General features: G+C 34.3%; 1 protein-coding gene across 4 annotated transcripts; it reads right to left on the minus strand.

The window, feature by feature from the left end:
* Positions 1 to 290: 290 nt before the first annotated feature.
* On the minus strand, positions 291 to 22,600 carry LOC142981471 (sex-lethal homolog). 4 transcript variants are annotated; one of them, XM_076127417.1, is made up of 8 exons: positions 22,482 to 22,600; positions 21,698 to 21,930; positions 14,410 to 14,625; positions 13,399 to 13,506; positions 12,850 to 13,031; positions 12,349 to 12,436; positions 10,252 to 10,324; positions 291 to 2,326 (listed from the first exon to the last, which is right to left on the minus strand). In XM_076127417.1, exons 2-8 carry the CDS (start codon positions 21,776 to 21,778, stop codon positions 2,124 to 2,126), a joined length of 951 nt encoding a protein of 316 aa, XP_075983532.1. In that variant the 5' UTR covers positions 21,779 to 21,930; positions 22,482 to 22,600; the 3' UTR covers positions 291 to 2,123. The 4 variants fall into 4 exon arrangements, with proteins under 4 accessions (XP_075983532.1, XP_075983530.1, XP_075983533.1 ...); XM_076127415.1 differs by having other exon boundaries at positions 291 to 2,405; XM_076127418.1 differs by lacking the exons at positions 21,698 to 21,930; positions 22,482 to 22,600 and adding an exon at positions 20,751 to 20,912 and having other exon boundaries at positions 291 to 2,405.
* Positions 22,601 to 22,842: the final 242 nt, after the last annotated feature.

Consider the following 22,842-nt stretch of genomic DNA (forward strand, 5'->3'; position numbering starts at 1 on the left):
CCAGGTCCTGAGTGAGCGAGCATTCTCGCGAGGCAACATGTAGGTCTCTTTGCTTTCAGATCGAAATGAGCGGGACCGAGATATTGTATCGCGAGGCTGCTCGCTCAGTCAGGACCCGGCTGTACACGTTACGCCTGTTGATCTACTATATACTATGATGTGAACGTACACGTGCACGTACATTAGTCAGCAACGTACACGCGTTACTCACAGACTATAGAGAGGTTTCTTCGTATAGCCCAGTAGGTACAGTGTTTTGAAGTATAATATAAACTGAATAAAACAAAGCGACTGTTATAACATTTATAATGTTACAAATAGAAGAAACTCATGTAGAAATAAACAAACTCAATGCAACGTAATAATAAAACAGCTATACTTACAAAAAAATACATAAATGTACAAAAAAACTTACGTTACATTGGAGACAATTATAAAAACATAGGATAATAAATTCAATTCATTCAATGCGATATTTGTTTATAACCCCTAATAATTTCTAAAATACATTAATCTAATTTCTGTTAAAGGTATACACAGGGCGTTGACATTTGTTTACAACCCCTAATATATTTCAGAAATACATTCATTTAATCACTGTTAGAGGGAGGCCACACAGGGCGTTGACTATACGGTACCGAAATTAATTCTAGCTCTAGCGTGTTATACGGGTGATGAAGAACCAAAATACAAGCAGTCCAGTTCTAGCTCTCCCTGCCTTGTCTCGCAGGTCACGGTGGTCCAACGAGTCGTTATGACATAGTATTGTAATTTAACACACAATCCACTGACGTCAGACACGCAGTTTAAGCACTTACACAATTCACTCTTATGCTGAATATTATCTAATTGAGCAATATATCAGAATCTTTTACAAAGCCCGCTTTTTTCTTGCTTGATTATGTTACCACCATTTTAAATTACAGTTTACTTAACCGACGTAAAGTTCATTTTACAATTATTAGGCAAACAATATCGCATTAATGACTTGAAAAACATTTAGACTAATTGAAATTAAAATATTAAAGTTATTTTTCTAACAAAATAAACCAGAAATTCATAAAACGAAAACCAAATGATGATGCTCATCAAAAAATATGTGAAAACTAAACAAATCTCTTCATACAAACCCTTTTGAAGAGTTTTTGTGTGAAAAAAATAATGAAAATGTATTCTTTTATTTTTACATGGCAACATTTTTGGAGAGGGAACTTAAATACACTCGGTACTTATCTTAATAATAGTATTTTACTTATAGAGAAAATCAGACGACTATGTATTTAGCGAATAATGACAAAAAGTTAATGGCATTGCAACACCGTTCTCCCAAAATGTTGCCATATAAAAATTAAAACTAACCGAATGCGTGTAGCACATCGTACAATTATTCTATTTATTACAATTGCAAGTATAAAAATGCTATACTTCGCTCTTGCAACTACGATATGCAAAGTTTTAAAATAAAACACGCATTCACTCTCTTTACACCATTATTTACATAACTGCAACCAACCATAGTCCATACAATGAGAATTACATTTCATCAAAACAAATTCAGTCTCATATCTGGGCATTTTCTTATTACTTCAGTTACGTACGATAATTACGTATCGTTAAATAAGTTAAGACTAGTTCGACATTGAGTAGTTTTGACAAATTCAAGTATTTTAGGAACCACAAAGGCGTAATCCTGCTACTAACCTTTTGGTGTATCAAATTTAATAGACTATTTCATTACGTCTATATTGTATGGACTTACGATTGCAAATTCTTGACTCAGGTAGTCGTAGTAGACTAAAATAATACACTCAAACTTCACACTATATACACAGTACTGAGATCAAAATCACAACGTTATGCGCTACATAGCACTCTCGTACTATTGATAACCATTTCATTGTACTTGTGAGAACATTCTCAAACTACCATACCTTACAAAATGCTCCTGCAAATGTCCAATACATTGCAGGAAGATGTCCCTTTAAAATACATAATACTGAGTAACACGTCGCATATCTACAACTAAATAACTGCCAGTCAATCTCTCACATTACATCATCAGACTTCAGAACAATCCGCACAGAGCGTTTGAAATTCAAACGTGAAACTAGACGCCATTTTGTTTATAAATAACCGTTACCAATATGGCGATGGAGCGTTCCTGCATCGCTGACCTTTGTAACGTTCTTCATTGGCGAAGTTTGGAGCCCATGGGAGGTTTCGACCCCGGTTCGATCGAGGGGTCCCTTTGGTTGGATAATTGGGGTATACCCGCGTGTTGACGCAAACTCCGGGCCGACAACCATTGCGAGGCGTTGTGGGATGACTGCCGGGTAAAGGTGGTGATGAGTATCGCTCCCATGGATCTGGCAACATACAGTTACCACACTGCCACGAATAATCACCTGCAAATCATATCGTAAATAGTGATCGTTGTTAAACAAAAATTTTGAAATGTGATCGATTAAAATACCAAGTTCATGAATAATATTTATTTATACATCACTATTTATCGTTTGGCCAGAGTTTGGAAGAATACTTTTGCATTTTTCGTTCGACCTAACCTTAGTTTTTTTACGTACACTTTAATACAATCACAAAATACTATATTGTAATATTAAAAAGTATTAATATTTTTTTTTGTATATATTAAAACAGTTTAACACTAATGCAAGGGCCCTTTTACAAAGTCAAATATATGTGAAGAAATATTCCTTGATTGATCGTAGATACTTATATTTCTTCGAATCAGTCACATTTATTTGACAATGCAAAACAGCAAGGGTGAAATTGAAATTGGGGAAAAATACATTTGTTGGATAATTACTAGTTTGAAATACATGAAAATGAATTATAATGTGCAGTATTTAAGAAACAGGATGAAATTAATATATTTAATATTCATTGTCCGACATTATTTTCCACTCGACAAGCAAGAACTAGAACAGTAACGTTATATTACAGCGAAACACATACAAGAAAATGAACCTCTAATTTCACAATACACAACGAAATAATTTTACAAATATTGTAAGAGCTAAAATATTCGTAACAATAATAATTGAATTATTATCATTCATAAGTTAAAACTTAAAATTATTTTAAATAATTTACTTCATAAGGCCAAATATAATATTTAATAGCTAAGACATTGAAACTCGACTAAAAATACGAACACTACAACGAGGTTACTAAATTTAATTTATTGTTTTTTATAGATTTTTCCATTTTTAAACACGACTAAGTGAAACGAAATTAGTTCCTTGTTTTTGTTATTCAATTTAACGATAAAAACGCGTATTTAAATTCCAATAATGTAGTAAATATAATGGTCTAGATCCTACGTAACTTTTAGTCGAGTTTGTTCAGTGCACAAAAATATTATCACATGCATATAAAATATTACAATTAAATCTTTGTAGACGACAGTTGTTAATATACCGCCACATAACAATAACAAGCATTTCACGGCGTTTTTAACAGTTTTTAATTAATTTTATTTAAATCAGTAACACTACAAGACCGAAGGTGATTGTCACATTGTTCATGAAAATATACACAAAGTACTAATAAGCTTATAAACTCTTTCATTTACATACGTCGTGTGACGAACTAACACTTAGTATTCACAATTCTGCTTTAGTAGAAGCAGGCTGGTCGTTTTCAATGTAAGAAAACAATACAAGGAAATGCATAATCGTATCTATCTCTACATGCCAGTAACGCTTCCTACAATCACATTCTTAATCTTGTTACTTAATTATTTATTGGGTGCTATCCGTAAGATAAAAATGCCTTCATAACACTATCATTAAAGCATACGGCTTATTCCAAGCTTAGATTCGACCAGTATTTGTGAATAGCACCCTACTTACACACGTTTTTTATATATAACTTTTAACAAGTTTTTAAAATTGTCAAACAGTAGACTTCGTGAACCCCGATAGTACATCACTTAGAAATTACGCTTTATTTAGGCACAATTCACATTTGGAAAACTAGTTCTAGCATTCTATACCTACACTCCATGTACAGTGAGGAATACTTAGAAATTAAATTATAACAAAGTATTTTACTCTTAAACAATACATAAAGTGTTTTGTAATACTAACAAACAGTTCCTTGAAAATGACTAAAATTACATAACTTGTAAACTAAATACTTATCATTGTTTAGCTTACATAAATAAAATAGTATTATAACTCACATAAGCCTATTAAGAAAGTAGTATTCTAATAAAAGCTTAAAATAAATCTGTCATAAGAAAAAAACCACTTATTAAGTGCAAAAGTGCATTATCCCCACCGACACAGAGTAACTTAACAGAATCGCTACAGTTATAATAATGTACAGTACATTACAGTCGCTATACTAGAGAGGGACAGAGTTATGTGATGGGAGGCCAGGTGCTCTCTCTCTGATTTACACTTACCGATAACAAATTATGTTTACTTATCTACATTCTATATACCATTTACCTAAAAATCAACTCTCACAATCGGTTTGCACAAATTACGTTAGAATTGCTCAAGTGCACGTTGCGCAAGTGCACGTGCACGTAAATGTATGATTACTAACATTTGAGTCATTTTTGCAATTTGCAAGTGAATTATTATGTATACGGCTACTCTATTGGTTCAAATGTGTTATTTCTTACCCATCGACAAGAAGGTGCAGATCATATTTTTGGTTTGACCGTTACGTCGGTCGTGCTAAGCATAAGAATTAATAAAGCTTATAACCTGTTAAAATTGAATGCCAAAATATATTAATTGCCTATTACTGAAAAAAAAAATAGTCACACATTAAGCCAGGAGATGCGATTGGAAGCACTCGATTACATCATATCGAAATATATTTACAACAGGCACCAAAACTAAAGATTCACTGTATCAACCTTTAAAAGCACTAAACAATATCCTTTCACGCCAGCGTTCGTCGCGGCCACATACTAGTAGCTTTATCAATCGCTAGAGGGAACACTTACTGGAACTGTTCTTACACATCTTCGTAGCTATCCATCTGCCTACTTACAATCAACATTATACCTAAGTCCGGCCACCCATCACACGGTTGAATAGGAACGTATTCGTTACGGGAACGCGAACAACACCGATAGACTCCGAAACATCTACTGAACGTACGAATCACCGCTGCATATTGTCAATGTACTGTCTCTGTGGCGTAATGAACGCGTTATAGAAATAAATGAAGACTAGAATTTATATAGGAATGTTTATTATGTTACAATAGCGTGTCCATACACAGAATCAGGCTTGTATTTGACTAGATTCCATAGATGTTGAGCAAATAGCGATGAGATATGTAGTATTACATCAATTAAAGATAAGAGGTATTTTTACCGGAAAGCCAGATCCTTAGACTCACAAACTATAGAGATGCAAATTATCAGATTAATACACGAACTAGTGCAACTCTTATGAGTCATAGCGCAGCGAAAGCTTGTGTGTTTTATTTGTCTAAAACATCCTTAGTTATAAATGCCTTTTTGAATTTCAAATCGAATTTTGTAAGAAAATAATTTGCTAAGAGGAGAAATGATAGCCCTAGTAACTATTTAAATAGACTTAAAATAATATTGTAAATAATCACTTATTCAAGATTCAAAGCTTACACCTATTAAATTAAAGCTATTTATTTTTACGAGTAGATATTTGTACTAACGCGTTCATTACGCCAAGAGTCCTTCAAATATATAAGAAACTAACACCGAGGTGATATAAATTATTTTGTACATATCTAGTGCAACAACTTTGTAAATATTTATAGCGCGTAACACAAGAACAATATCACTTAGTATCTGACCAGTATTTAAAGACTTCGACGAAGGAAAAATAAATAAGAAGCACATTCAGGCCCGTTTTCACTACTTTTAGATAAGTGATAGCTTATTCGATACAATTTTAATAGTAGTTGTTATACTGTCACTTTATCCAGGAGATAAGTTATCTAACACTTATTTAAAAGCATGAAATGGAGCCTTAAAATAAAATGTACTAAGATATTTTATTAAGGATACTGATTCATTATGAATAGTTACGAAGTTAGTTATCATAGTTTTTGCTAATTATTTCCTCTCGTTTATAATTTAAAATATGCCAAATACCGCTATCTGCCTTCCCGCCACTTTAAACAATGTCGTATATTGTCAATTTGCATTCATAATGAACCAGTACCTTAAGGCTCGCTTTCTTCCTACGCTGACATCGGACGCGTACGGTAATCCGCTGACGCGGACGGTAATCGAGCGTACGTATATACGATGTTGTATGTAAGGCACACATATTCAGTTCGGCAGGTTTGGTTCACCAATATTTATCAAACAACAAAACCGACTCGACTCGGTATATTCCCAGTTGTCCCCCCTACGCTCTGTCACCCCGGAGGAAAGTGTTAAAGGGGATAACTCTGAATATATCCTCGACTCACTTGTTCGCCTCGTACCGATTGGGTTCATCTACGCATATTCGGTTTTGACGCCCGAATGGGCCGATTAATGCCGAACTGAATATGTGTATAGCAAGCCTAAAAGGCTCAGCGACGATTTATGGAAGGGGCAAACGAAGGTGCCGACTGTAGTACGCGACTGATTTAGCGTAGCAGAAAAGTAAGCCTAAAGAAAAAATAGCACAATCAATCAAATGATACTCTTAACAAATATACATAACGCCTAATACTAAACAGATAACCGGTATAATTTACGATCACAATATTTCACCGTTCACTAATGAGAAAGCTTTTGTATTATACAAACAACTAGCTACGACTGTTTAACAGACAAATATATTATTTCTATTGAGCACATTATATGTTTTCATAAGCCGATAAATGGTAACACTGGTCGCACTAAATTGCCATATGAAAAAAACACATTTACACTTTAGTAAATTTCTTTTTTTATGTTTAGCTAGTTAAATAATATTAAGTTTTGTTTCTATATTTTATTCCAATTTAGCAACTATATTCTAATTTATTAATACTTTGAATTAAATATTCGTTGTCTATGAAAATATTTTCTTATAAAGCAAAAGCAATGCCTATTTTTTTTGCTTCAAGTTCCTAAGCACAATTATTTAGTGCGACCACCATCACACACATATGTAAATATAGATAAAATTAATAAATTGACATTTGCACAACTTATGTTATTTAAATAATTTTGTTTTCGTGTCAGACATCAAGTACAAGAATATTCTGTAAACAACAATGTACAATACGAGAGATAGTCTAAGGGTAAACAAAATGTATTTAAAAAGCACAATTTGGAAGAAATAATCAAAATAAATTATCTATATGAAGTAAGGCAAACGAGACCAGCCATTACTGAACGCATCATTTAGTCAAAACTACAGAACATTTTTCTTTTTAACCGACTTTAAAAAAGGAAGTCGTGCTCAACTCATCGGTTTTTTTTTCGCATTTATATAATATCGTCTGTATCATGTTCTCCTGGCTCTTACTCCAACCAAGTTTAATTGAGACAAGGTTTTCTTCATTGGTTTTGAAATTAACAAGAATATTAATGGTTCAATTTAGTACTGGCCTAGTAATCGGCGTATTGACTATATTATTATGTATCCCATCTCGATGGCCTTACTACATAGTACCAAAATATAAGTTAAACGTGTGAAAACATTCGGGTATTTGCATATGCATTAACAAGTCTGTTTATATTTCAAATCTAAATTATATTACAATACAATACAGTAACTATTGGGTAAATGTAGCGATTTACTATGACACGTCTAATCTAACATTTCAGAATTTTATAACAGGGTACTAAGCGCTTTGACACTAGAAATACATCAAGTTATTCCCCATGAACACATGTCTTATACTTTTAGATATTACTTGACTGAAAATATTACAACTGTATGTATGAAAATGTAGTGCTTTAAAAATAATCACGTCCCATTAATTAGACATACTAAGAACAGAATATCCTGGAAATTAGAATAACAAGACACTCATTGATCCAACCAAAAACATTTCATGTAAAATGTTCCCAAGATGACCACATAAGGTTTGCCTTGTCAAAACGATATCCCATCTTATGTAGTGCCAAGCTTCTGGATCTACACGGCCGAACTCCAGATCCCAACTTCAGAAATTAACAATTTAATTACATAATTATCAGTAAAAAGTATGAGAAAGAGAGAAAAGACAGTAAACCTCAATCACAGCAAGCACTAGCCATTGGAAACTGAGTCGTAATAAGTCGTAACGTCATAATAGCTCCTAAACAAAAGATCATGATCGAAACTTTTAAGGACAACTCTGCATTCGAAGGACAGACTCTATGAATAAAGTTTCACTTGATATTTCTAGTGTCATAGCGTGTACAGTCCTAAGATTTTGTGCTGAGACAGGGTCCCTCAGTTGAAAGTTTAATTTCAGGTTAGGTTAACATTACATTTAAATTTAATTACCGTGTGTTGAATCAAAACAAATTGAAGAACGAACGTTAAGAGAAAATAGACTTTTATCACCAGAAAATACATAATATTTTTCATATTACTTTCGAAATAAATTTTAAAGAAATTCTTTAAGTAATTTTAAGATAGAAAATATATATTTCATTTCAATTCAACACAAGTTATCTTTACAGTCAACATTTTAACATTCCAATATTATTTTTATTATCTCTAACGCCTCAGTCGTGGCCAGTGTTTTCCATTTTTTCATCTGGCAACAAACATAGTTCTTTGATTGGCAACACTACCACACGTCACCATACATAGGAGTCATTGTCTATTACTTATAATATATAAGAAGCATAGGATTTTAACAATGGAGAGGGAACTACATGCAAAGTAATATACCACACTTTTACACTAGTGAGTTTGTGAGACGTTTTGAGTAAAAAATACTATGCCAGAGAAATATTTACAAAAGAGGAAGGGTGAATTTTGATTATTTACAACAAATCAATAATTAAAATCCGTCAAAAACATTTCTATTCATTTTGGATCAAGCGGAAAATAGTCGAAAGCATAAATGAACCACCAAAAACCATTTTATATGTACGATTACCAAATACAAAATGTACCAGTATACTACGTTTCCTTAGATGTCAACGCCTAATCTCTATTACAGTGACCCACAACAAAAATCCATCCATCTAGTTGAAATGCAAGCCGACATTTATTTGAAAACTGTGCGGGAATCGCAGCAGTGAAGTAGTGGTTAAACTCAGCTATATTGTGTTGCCCACAAATGTAGCCAACTCAAACAACTTTACGTCGACATTTTAAACAATGAATATAATATCACGCCTGTGCCAGAAGGTGTAAGGAGAGGTGTATAAAATACACATACGTTTCGCCATTAGCAATGTTAGTCTCATGTAATACGAAGCGAGCATATTTAAAAAACGCATAAATCAAAAAAAAAATAAACATTACTCAAAACATCTCACGAACTCACATAACCACCGTAACACAATCACTATATTACACTACTAAAATGAAAAGTCCTTCCGTCTCATATCCTGGTATCGGATAGACGGAACTTTTTACAATAAAGCCCTTTTCAAAACGGACGATGGTGACTCATATAAGACGGCTGGTTGAAATAGTCACGGCGGAGGTAGCGGTTGGAGAGGCCGCTGTACATTCCGTAATTGGTCGTGTAGTCCTGTCGGCTGTGCAGCATGTCGAGCTGGTCGAGGCTGTGGTGACGTTGTGGGACGATTGATGCTGTGTCCATAGCAGCGTGAACGGTTGCAATATGGTTTAGATTATACGAATATTTTAAATGATATTCTATTTCGTAACGAAAATTAAACCATAATTGTGCAAAATATATAAGTAATAATTTCCTATTTTAGAGAAATTAGTTTAAAATTAAGTAATTAACAATAAATTATAAAGTTACTAGGTAGGTCAATAACTGTTTCTCCTAGTGTCTTTTTATCAATGAAAATAAAAATGTCGAAAAACACAAAATAACTTTCGTTCTGGCAAACGTTTATAAACACAACAAAGCAAAATCAAGAAATTATAAAACGGGCGGATTACTACGAATAGTATATCACGCTTACTTAACTCTTTATATTCTTGATTTTTATATCGCACATAAAATAAAAAACAACTACGACAGCACGTCTGAAGTTTAGATTCATAAGGTCGACCTTATTATGGTTTCGATTCTAAACCATAATTAAGTTATGTTTAAACTTAAAATAAATTGAATCTACGATGAAAAGTATCAAGTCTAATAAACCCTCACCTCGGTTATGATGGAACCCCGCTGCCCATCCCGCGTAGTACGCTGCTTTCTGCTTCCCGTGCTCCTCGGCCACCTGCAACCGTCAAATGTACAGTTCAATGACTTGTTATAAACATTTATATTATACTAACATATAACTCGTCAGAACATACCTAATATGTGATTACAACGCGAAGAAAAGGTACTTTCCTAACTGGTGAAGAATATAAATAAGGATTGTAGTGTATTCTTTCGCCCTTAGTTATGTCAAATCCTTACGTAATCTAATTGTGTGGAAATTGTTCTTCATAATTGCCAATAAAGGTACTTTATTACAACAAGACCTTATTACTGAGTTCATAATTGATTGTAAATATTATTTTGGACCTTATTCCTATAACTATTGGGATTAATTTCACTCAACCAAAGACCAGTAACAATTAATCAAAGCAAAACTATTTCTGACGAGTTATAAGGCAATATAAAATCATTTTCATAACCACGATAGACCTTCGCTACCGTTTTATTTAACAAACTAATTTAAGTGTTTGTTAATAAATGCTTGCCTTTAACAACCTCCACAGAAAATATAATTTACTCAATTGCGTGACTTTTAGTGTTATACCGGTTATCGTACGATCTAAAGCATAAATTCAATCCGACTCGTTGGGTAGTTGTGTCGTTTTGGTAGTGAGCGAGTTCTTTGTACTATGAGTACAAAGAACTCGCTCACTACCAAAACGACACAACTACCCAACGAGTCGGATTGAATTTATACATTTTTGATTTAAGCATCTACTTGTGAAATATGAATGATTATATTAGAAGCGAAGTTTGCGGGTTGTTGTCAAATAATTGGACTTTATGTACATAGAAACGGCGATAACTAATTTTTGGAACGTTAGTTTTATAGCGCTTTAAACCCAATTGACTGTGCTATATTTGTACGAGCATGTTCCGTAGTGGTGGTGGAACAATTCATTCTTTGAATGTTAATTTTATTGAGATTTAAACACGATGGAGTGTTTTGTACGAGCACATATGGGCACATACGTGTACGTACTGTACGCGTGCACGTAATTTGTTTGCTGGAATATGATGTACATTTAAATACGCGCTTAGTGCTATGAGACAATTATCTTAAGTCTGACTTGTTTATTTGTTTCCGTTATTTGGAATCCGTTTGTAATATCAGTTATATTGTCAGCATTATCTATTTTTCCACACTGTACACTACTTTCGATGGTCTCTTATTCAAAATAAAATATATTTCAACGGAACTATCACTGTCACATACTACAAAACGACGCAAAATTTTGAAGCCTCAACTACACCCAATTTCACAACTATGCTTTTATCAAAGTCTTGACTGAAAAAGTTGAAATGTTGACATTGATAGAGGCACAGTTTCAAAATTAAAAATCTGTGTAAAGGCCCTAAAGGCAAGCATAAACAAAAATCTACAACAAAACTCGATACATTCACCAAAAGAAACACATCGACAAAAAACAAAATAAAATGCGTGACGGATACGAAAAATTCAACAAAATCAATTGAGCCTTCGAGACTTTTCCAGCTTTCCAACTAGAGACACAGGGTTGTCTTTCTAAAGGTATCACGAGTATCGTGTGCACAGAAATGCGACACTGTGCCCCCAGCTGGAACCGCCGTCGCACCATTGTGTCACTGTGGAGTCGCAGGCGACTGTTGGTGCGTGTCACGGAGGTGGCCCTCCTGTATACCGCGTCGCTCCCCGTCGGCTGTTGAACAACATATTACAACAATTTAGACCCGACCCCAGCCAATTAGACATGCATACCCCTTGCACGATAGTTCGTTAGTTTTCTTTTAGTAGAATTTTGTTTTGAGTTTGAAGAATTAGTTTTTGGTAAATACTAGAAAAGAAGGACAGGTAATGAAGATTACATATTGAAGAGTAATTACTCAGTCAAAGATGCAGTACTATGTTTATATAACACTATAACTATGACAAGAAGATGATATACAACAATGGAGAGTTGACAGTTACAATAATAGATTGATCTACAGATTCACAACATTTAATTAGATTTGTACATAGATAAATACTGTTTAATACCGGTAGATGGCAGCACATACCTTAACGCTTAGTGGCTCAGTGCCGCCCTCTGGTATCACATTGTTTAGCGCCGCAATCGCCTCCTGTGCCTCCTCACGTTTGTCGAATCTGAAAGACAGAACCAAAAAATTGAAAATATTTGCTTAAACACTATATTAGCTCTAAAACTATTCTAATATAAATATAACTTAATGACTATTAATGAGCCATAGGTGCTAGACTCGATACAAATCTCATTAGATTAGAGTCAACGCCAGCATTGTAGAAAGTATCCCCTTTCAGTTTAAAATTAAATGTCACACACATTTGTTCTTATTTCATCTCAGAACGAATTCGCCAAACATAAATAAAACTGGTACTGCTAGTAGTATATTATTAAAAAAAACTAGGTGACCCGTGCGGCCATGTATGCTTATAAAGTTCCTTTTTAAAGATGCTCAATTTTATCAAACATTTATTCAAGGATTTATCCGTAAGCAGATAGACTTTCACATTTATAATTTAATTATTTAATTACATACCTAACAAAAGCGACTCCCCTAGGCGTGCCGTTGCTCTTGTCCCTGAGTATGTGCTTCTGCACTATCCGGCCGTACTTGCCGAATATCGTCTCGAGCTGCTCCTCCGTGATGGCGCGCGGTAGATTCGTCACGTACAGGTTTGTGTCCTTTATGTCGTCGCCCGATGGACGCGCGTATGACACCTGAAATGTATAAAAATAATATTATAGTTTTTCAATAAAATCCTGGCTTGAAAAGGTTTCTTTGTTTAGAAATAAGTAACATTCTTCGCTACATTCGCTACGCTTCTTACTTAAGTAACACTCTTAACTTTCAGAAACTTTCTTCTTCCCTTCCACGTTTTTTTGTGTATACTTTACTATTTCTCAAGCTGTATTTCTAACTCGAAAAGAACGCAAGTCTAATAAGAGTGTCATGAAACTCCTAGTCCATGTCTAGTCTAGTGGAATAGAGTCCATTCATTCGGATATCAGACCTTACCACCTCACTTGTAAATTATTTAAATCATAGGCGTCGTTTGAACAAAAATCTGAACATCAGAATATGTACCTTTAACCGTTTATTTCTGAGCTGGTAACCGTTGAAGGTGTCGATGGCCCTGGCGGCGTCCTCCTCCCGCGTGAAGTTCACGAACCCGAACCCGTAGCTGTAGCCAGTCTGCAAATGTACAAACAAAGCATATTTGAACAATAGGGGAAGTGTTTTAAAGAAAAGATATAGAGAAGGGTGTAATAGCTATTGCTGTTTCTCTGAACAAGCAAGTTACGTAACCTTCCACGTAACCTACTCAGTTATAAAATAATGTTTCCAAGGAAAACTACGTTTTACGACATTTTAAAAACTAGTCAAATAATTTCCGTGCACACACGCAAACAAAGCTTGTCTAACTATAACTGTAGATACAAAAATAAACGTTTTAATTTCCAAATCATTTACGAAGGGTAATAAAAGGGTGGTAAAGTGAGTGAGCTTTGTACTGTCGCGTGACTTACGCCCGCGTAGGTCGCGTGCAGGCCCTACAATCTCGGACGTTGTCCAATCTCGATACAACGATAAAGACCACCTCCGGTCTTGACGCACGACAACGAACAATGTCGCACGACACTCGTGTATACGACTTACTAATTACTTGGCCCAATATTTAGAGTTTGCTGCAGAAGAAGGTGTTTCTTATTTACATTTAAATAGAAAACCTACAGCTTGGTATTTGATTCAAGATCTATTTGAATAACTGACTATAAGTCTTCATTGTAAGGTATTTAAACAGTTAGGAAAGAACTGGAGAATCTCAAAAATGTTGGTAACAGAATTTAGTGCACGTTTTTGCACGTTTTCACCAATGGCTATCACTAATGAGGAAATTAGGTGCGACCAATGGCAGGTGTCACTTATAAGAAAAAATTGGTGCGTAATTCATAAATGTTTTGCAAACTGGTTAAATATGACGATGATTGTTTTAAGTCTCCGGCAAAATAATGGCACTCTAATCGTGTTCTTCATTTAGGCAAAACTACTAGATAGACTGGCACTATAGAAAAGAAGGTATAAAAGTAGACAAACCTTAAAGTCCTTCATAACCCGACAGCTCTCTATGGGTCCGATGCTCATGAACATCGCGTACAGGTCCTTCTCGGTCATGGTCTGCGGCAGGTAGTTGACGATGAGGTTGGTCTTGCAGGAGTCCCCGCCCGCGGCGGACACCCCTCCCCCCTCCGACATGCTGCCCCAGCACCGAGCGCCAGCGCCCGCGCGCCCTCTGTACTGTTGTTGGATTTGCTGGAATTAGACAAATACTTTTGTTATGAAAGGTGTAAAAGCAAATTTTAAATATTTACCTTGCAGTGACTCGATAATTCAAGACTTAAGGAACTCATTTATTCTTCCTTCAGTGTGTGAGGAGATCCTAGTCTACAAGTAATTTTAAAATTACGACACTATACAAATAGGTACTATGTTCTTTTCCTTTATGGGTCGAATTGAAGAAGCACTAGGAATCAGAGTACTATACCATAGGTCGAACTAACGGAGATCCGGCAAAAGGTATCTAATACTACGTGGAACGCAATCAAGACAAAATTAAAAACAGCTTCAAACTTTTATACATCATCATTAATTATGTAAAATCAAATTAATTTTTAATATGAAAATTACTAGCTTCAAGTTATTCTTGAGAATCCTTATTAAACCATGACAATTGAACTATTTAATTACTGACTGACAATCGCACAATCGCACAATAGTATATAAAAGTCAAAACAACTAAAGACTACACGAACACAAACTAAAAAGATCTCACTACGGTTCTCGGAATTTAATGTTGATTACCAACCTGGAAGAACTCCATGATGGAACAAACGCCTCTCCCTTTTTTAGTAACACAACACACACTTATCAAGAAACACAAATAATTTATCCAACTTAATTAACAAAATAAACAGATGTGATCAGCAAAAATCTGCATGATAACAACATTTCTGTTTGACTACCACCATACATACTACATGAGTACATGAGCGAAAGTGAGAGACATATTAACTGCTCGTTGCAGATATTTAGGCTTGGGCCACTTCCAAGGAAGTAAAATCCATATACCTACGGCTAGTTAGTCCTTGAAGGGGACGGATAAATATGGGCTTACTCACAAGGAAAATATGTACAAGGCCAATGTAATACATAAGGAGAGAGTTGACATAAAGAAAATTTTCTTAGTCCCTCACGACAAATATACAACCCAAAATATTTTGCCTCGAATTCGTTATATTATTAGCAAAATGCTGAAAATGTAACGGTTCAAGTAGACGAAAATTTAATTGAATAAAGAAATTGGAAACGTTATCAAAATGTTGTTACAAGAAACGACTACAGAATGAGCAATAACATCTCAGTAAAATAGGGGTACTCCAATAATGTAAGGTATTATTCTTTCTTTGCAAAATCGACAACAAATTCTACGCCTGAGTAACATAGTAAGGGGCCGAAAAAGCAACCCTAATACAAGTAATGTTTCTAAAAATAGCAAAGGTTACATAAACTGCGAGATCTGACCGTCTCCGAACGCGTTCGAAAATCATTTGGGCTCACAGACTCGCAGCGTAAATCTTATCGCGCTACCGAGCCAAGAAATTAGTTACAAAATGCGCCATATCCGAGTGCCGAACTACTGAGATTCCAATACGAACAACATTTACGTGGAAAAGAGTATTGTTTCAGTTTCTGCGAAATACCGGATGGCAATAATGATGTCTAGCCGGAATTTATCCATTGGATTAATTTCATACTATCCCTCTTTTTATTTTCTTTCCAAGATAAACATGGATAATGCGATAACTTAAACTTGCTCGCTTTAATATAAATAACAAAGTTTTATCTCCAAGTATAGACTAGAAAATTTATGTTTTAAAACTCATAATTTATTTATTTGTGGACGTGCTTCGGATATATATTGGATTTAGAAACAGATGTTCGAGTAAAAAATAACGAAGCTACAAGTCTCGTATTTATATTATTGTTCAATTTAAGAAATGTAATAACATGTAGTGGCTTTTAATGCTATCAGAGTAACAACGCATTAAAGAATTAATGAATTCTGTACATAATAATATTGTCTTCTTTTTATGGTTCTTCTCTTTATATTCATATTTTTGTACAGGAGCCTAATAAATTATACCGTGTTTAGCCTTTGAATACGAAATGCTAACAATGATTATGTTCGTATAATCGATTGAATAAAAAATAAACCACTTAATCATAGCAGACACAAAAAGATGAATGCGGCGCCTCGTAACGAGCCATCTCGGCAGATGCTCCAGTTTTCCGACGACGTTATTATATACTTCCCCAATCTTAAGAAGCTGTTACAATTTCATACTGTATTAACTCTATTATTGTCCAACACGAAGAAATATTCACGGATTTACAAATCACTGGGTTCCTCGAAAGGAAAAAACTTCGCCCCCTAGGGATAAATATACTACCGTCTACCCACGGTTTGCCGACGATATTAGGCCGCAGTTTTAGGAGGGTGAACTTATTGAGACTTATCGAACATAAATCCAGTCCTACGCTATAATGTTGAATTTTAATAACCGACCTGGGAATCGCACCCTCAGACGTGCTCACTTACTAGATCAATAAAACTAAAGTACTAAAAGAAATCGTGGTCAAGGTTGCAAAGTAAATTCAACTTCTACAATTGAAACCGCCCACGACAGCCCCGCTTCCAATAATAAAGTTTTATAAAACCCACGAAAAGCTGTTTAAACAGAGCCAGAAAATTAAATCGGTTCTGGCGCTCCGAATAAAAAATGGAAACGGTCACAAACAACCTTTCGCCACAATCACCTTTGGCCCGTTATGGCCAAAAATGAGTACCCATTGTACTGAAGATACATATTCATCAGGCCGGTACCGGGCTGTGTCAATTTAAAACAAACAAACAAGTGCCAGTAAAAGTTCACAATCAAACGAAAAAATCGGGCAATACGTGTGGCCGTGACCCAAAAACCTGCATAAGGTACCTACCACTAGATTAACTCACTCGATTTACACTTGTAAATTACGTTCTTGAATAAGGCTAACTAAAGTCATGCCTTTTATGAAAACAAAGATTTGCTAAAATGTCCATTAACATGCAAGGAATAAAAAGAATAATTTTTCCAAGGTTTGTTTAAATTACGTCTACACGTTTTGAAGGCTTGCTACAAAAAATCTCTGTCGTATAATGAATGTTTCAAGGCATCACGTCCTAAATAAACCCGACGATGTCGTATATGTCATTACAACTACTCCCGTCTTACTAAAGCATTCATGACTTCAAAAGACACACGCCGCAAAGTTAGTTTTCGAAAGGAACTTACTTGTGGAGAGCATTACAACTTACGGACCCTAACTTTACCAACACTGATAGAATCATAATTCACGTTGTAGAGACGAGACTACGTAATAATGGATCGCTATATTAATAATGCGACCTTGAATTTTCTCCCCTGGCGGTGAATTAAGAGAAAAATGAATGTTGATATTAGGGAAATTCAATAGATTGTAATATTAGATAAAAGCCACATGAAACGGTAGAGCTAAAATCTTTAAAACCCCAGACTTATCTTAGATAGCTACTATGATACGGAAATCAAATAGATGTTAGCAACCCGTACAAAAAAAAAACCACGAAAAAATATTTGATGTCTTTAGTTAAAAAAATGTTTTACAATCAATGGATGCTACCAACTACGAAATAATTGCCGAAAAAGAAATGGGACTAGAAGATAAAATTTTAGTAGTATTGTGTTACTGAAAAACCTACAAGTAGTAACCTCGCATAGCGATTCGCTTTAATTCCCTGAATTAGCTATTTCCCCGACATAACTCTTGCATTTGCCGGGAAGAATGTGAAGTTATATTTAATTTGCATTCTCTTTCAGGCTGTGCTGTAAACGGGGTTGGTATTTTCTAGTTTTAACAGCTATTGAAGTAAAGCTGATTTGCAGTAGGGCGGTCTAGTGTTTTTTAAAACTGTAACTGAAGTTGTGTAGAGTTACAGGGGAAATTATGTTTATCGATATGATAATCTAACTATTGGTATTGATGCTTAGTTGCAAGTTTAATCGTGAATAGAGGATTTTTTTTTTAATCTGAGAAGATAATGACCAAATAAAGAATAGAGCGCTACAGAAACATGTAAGAGCAACATCTTTTCAAAATAAAAAGTACCAACACCTCCCGTCGCTGTCTACTTTACATCGACGCTACGTGGAAAATGCTAAAACATAGATGACTTGACCCTGTCCATTGTATCGAAAATTGATTTTTCTCTCAACAATTTAACAGACCACGAAACTATGTCTTTGTAACTGGAAAGCATCCCAAAACTAAAAATAAATGATTGTTTGCTGCATTTGAAAATGAAACTGGTGCATTATCTGATCGTAGTACTGGCCACAAATATGATAAAAGGTCCCGCAATCGATGACATATTCAACTGCAATAGTTACTTTTAAGATGTAGGTCGAACACGCTTCGGTAACATGGCGGACGTACTATTGTTAATAGTCCAAACATGACCTTTCTATTTTCGCTTGCGGATTTTTAACCGACCAGTATAATATGCAAACCATTATTTAAGGCTTTGCGAAATCAGTGCCAAAAATTTTAATAAAATTATTGGCTTGGCCCCAGCACGGAATGTCACACAAACAACGGTTTGTAAATGAATATTTCACATGACCAAGTATATTCAAATTACAAACAAATAAATTAAAAAAGGCGACATGAAACTACATACAATAATTTTCATGGTGATATCATACGAAAACATGTGGAAAATTTTATGAAATAACTGAAACAACCGTATAGTATTTAGAGTGTAATGTGGATGCAAACTGAAACAGGGGAACTGCCTTCAGGGCGTCTTCAAAATGATACAAATTAAAATCTCGCAGCAGCCGCGACAGAAGCGCGCCGTTGTCGTGGAGCTAATTTGAAGACGCCATTATCCAATGATATTTGTGGTAGCGCATTATGTATTCTTTCGTTAATATCTTTTAGCCGTTACTTCAGTATTTACTTCCTTTCGTAATCTTCAGGGAAATTTCGGTCTGACTTAACGTGTTAGATAACTCAAGAGTGTTTTACATTATTAACATGTTTGACACAAAAATCAAAAGGCAGATTCATATTATCGCAGAACTAACACGTGTGGTGAGTAGATAACCCAGAGCCGTGTTGAATTTGCCATTGTACACTACTGTATCGTTAAATCCAGTACCCAATTATGTGTGATGGACCCTTAAGTGATATTGGCGTGTGAAATGTAGGAGCTCGTTAGGCGATATTGTTGGTCAAGTGAAAGGAATACAGCCGTAGGATTCCGTGGGGAGATTCCTTCATTTAATTCCGTTAATAAGACTAAACAGCACATTAAGCTGTCTAAAATCGAGGTTGAATTCATCCATTGTATTAAATAGTCTAATAATGGTAATGTAAATATTGCCCGTCGGGATATCGCAGTCGTAGCGACTATTAGTATGATTGGCAAGCCTATCGCAATAACTTATCGTCTTTCGAACAGACTAAATGCGAAATACAAAGTTTCGCTATTCGCCGGCGTTATCTGTACAATTAACAATAACAATACAGTCTGCGAGGAACGGGAAAGGCAAACCAGGATCAACTTTGTAAGCTGGTCTACTGTAAAGCCAGATAGAATCTCAAACTTAGCTGGAGTAGCAATTCAAAATCGGACTTCAGTCGTAATACACAACCTAGAGTGCTTACACATGGTAATCTTTACAGCTGACTTGTGTTGCAGTTCTTACCGTAATTTTTATACGACTGTGAAAAGTTAAAGCAACTTTTACAGGTCGTAAACCAGCAGAAACAATGCTTATGATGAAAAATCCAGTTTACAGGCCAACTTCTAGCTACCCTACATCTTCCACTGGCGTTTGGTGTCGACAAGCGCGCTGGCATGTTTCCAATGTAAAATGGAACTTGCCTCTTTGCTAAAGCGTTAGTTACAGAGCTCATTAATAATGGATTGTTGAGAGCGTCATTAGGTAGGTTTTTTGAATACGAATTTCGTAGGCGCTGACTCGCGAAAATTAAATTATGGGATTACGACCCTAAAACATAGCTGTGAACTGCTAAGCCTAAAGTAAATCCGGCGACGGTTCAGCGCGCGAGTATTAGAACAAATAGTCGAGAAGGGTGTGGACAGATTACTACAAAATTTAACTTTTTAAATTCTTCAAAGAGAAATAAAAGTAAAAGCTTCCTAGCTTTTTTCAATTATGGCAACTATCAAACTATTGTTTCGTAGCATTAAATCAATCTAATAAGAATACTGGTAATATTTTCAAGGAATAATTAGGTACATTAAAAAAAAATATTGTTTAAAAACTTACTTGAATATGCCTGCAGAATACTTAGTACCAACTTGACTTTAAATAATACTACACTATACTATAACTAATCACAAGAATAAAAATGGAAAAATGTTAAAATTGAAATAAAGAGAAGAATGAAAAATTTCAGCTCACTCCGTTGAAACAAATAACAAAAACTGTTAATTTTCAAATTGGAGACCAACTAGATTGAATTGTAAATCTATGTGGTTCATATTCCAAAATCAATACAAGAGATACTGAAAATCTATTTATTTTTTTTATTTGATTACATAATAACTTCTGTGAAACATTAGGCTTTAAAACATAGTACTTTTTCTTATATTGTTCTCACCTATTTATCAGAACAAATTGGAACAAAAATGTCAAATTAATAACAATACATCAACATGCCTAACATTGTTCTATATTTTTATTATAATTTATGCTTCTGAAACTTCAATAACACATAGGAATATCACATGCCATAAAACATGCTGACTTTTGACCCCACTAACACAAGTTAACATGAATAAGTTATCGTTTTGTATATATTAATGCATTACGATGATAATACAAAAGTTGATAGATTTATATATCCATTTGTATCTTACATAATGTAAAACTTACAGTTACAGTTTATATCAATTCATAAAAAAAAACTATTTGGATATTTAATCATGTGTGTGTGTACACCAAAAGCATGGCTATTTACCAAACATATTTGTTTTGCTGATTTTTTTTTTTGCAGTAAATATTTAATATAATATCGAAGCAATATTATACACCCTTAGATAATTAGTTAAGTGTTCAAAATAGACTTTAATCTCTATCATGGAAAGATATCTACACATCATTTTAGAAAATGGATGCTTAATAATAAGTATTTACCGTGACAAAAGCTTATTATAAACAACAAATTACAATATACAACAACAACTTTTATATAAATAATAATATGTACTTACATTTTCCAGTGAATTGAAACTCCTGTCCCAACTGCTGACAGGAGTCCCCCCGAACAAATAACCCGGGTATCTCTCACACATTTATTACACTTATCAAACACTGTTTCAAACAAATAACACTACCTCCTACTTATATATTGAGCAATTTTACTTTATAACAACTTCATTTTATCATTTATTGTATTTTTAATTTTAAATCTATCTATTTTATTTTTATAGTCTGCCAGCAGTACCTGAAAATGAGAATGATTTTGATATATAACAATGCAATGCTCCAAACAGTGTTGACCCCAAACTAAGAGGTCAATATGCGCTAGGCAGTGTCAATGACTCCAATAAAACAGAAAAATAATAATAATATAACATCAGACCATAATGAATTTAGTTCAAAGGAAATATCTTTTGTTGTTTTTGTTTCTATTCTACTACACTTGTATGCTACATTTTAAACTCGATCCAAATTCCACAAACTATGCAACAATATTTAGTGAATTAAATAAGGAAATAGAGAACATTGACCATTATTTTTATTTGGTTTCAAGCAATTACAGAATCCTTACAAAAATATTTTTAGTCTCTAGCTGGAAAGTAAACCACTTTGCATGAGTAAAGGTATAAGAAAAACATATATTGCAATATTTTCCCTAAATAGTGGTAAATTATAAATATTTTATACAAAATATTAGAAAATAACAGAATATTTACTTGACCATTTTTGACAGCGTGGTAAGAAATTATTATTTCAAATATCAGTAAATAATGAAATCGTCTCAACTATACTTACGTTTGTACGTTTGAAAAATGATGATTTTCTTTCGCACTTGAAATCAAATATCTTGTAAGAATTTTTCAGCAAATTTTAACAATACCGTGACAAGCACAGCCGACAGATCTGAAACTAATTCATTCGTTCAACAATCATGTTCATTCAAATTCAGTTTCTTTCTGCAAATCGTTCACAATTTTGGGTTGCCGCATGGACGTATTAAAATGGTTGTAGTAACAAAACGATTGTAACTGATTATAAGTTTTGTTATTCTCCGGATTTTATTCTTGTTTCGAACGTGCCCAGTAATGCACTTAGCGATGATTTGTAAAAGTTACCGTTGTAATTCATTTCGAACGATCTAGATGAATCGATCTAG

Source organism: Anticarsia gemmatalis, chromosome 20 (genome assembly GCF_050436995.1).
Source record: "Anticarsia gemmatalis isolate Benzon Research Colony breed Stoneville strain chromosome 20, ilAntGemm2 primary, whole genome shotgun sequence".
Taxonomy (NCBI): domain Eukaryota; kingdom Metazoa; phylum Arthropoda; class Insecta; order Lepidoptera; family Erebidae; genus Anticarsia; species Anticarsia gemmatalis.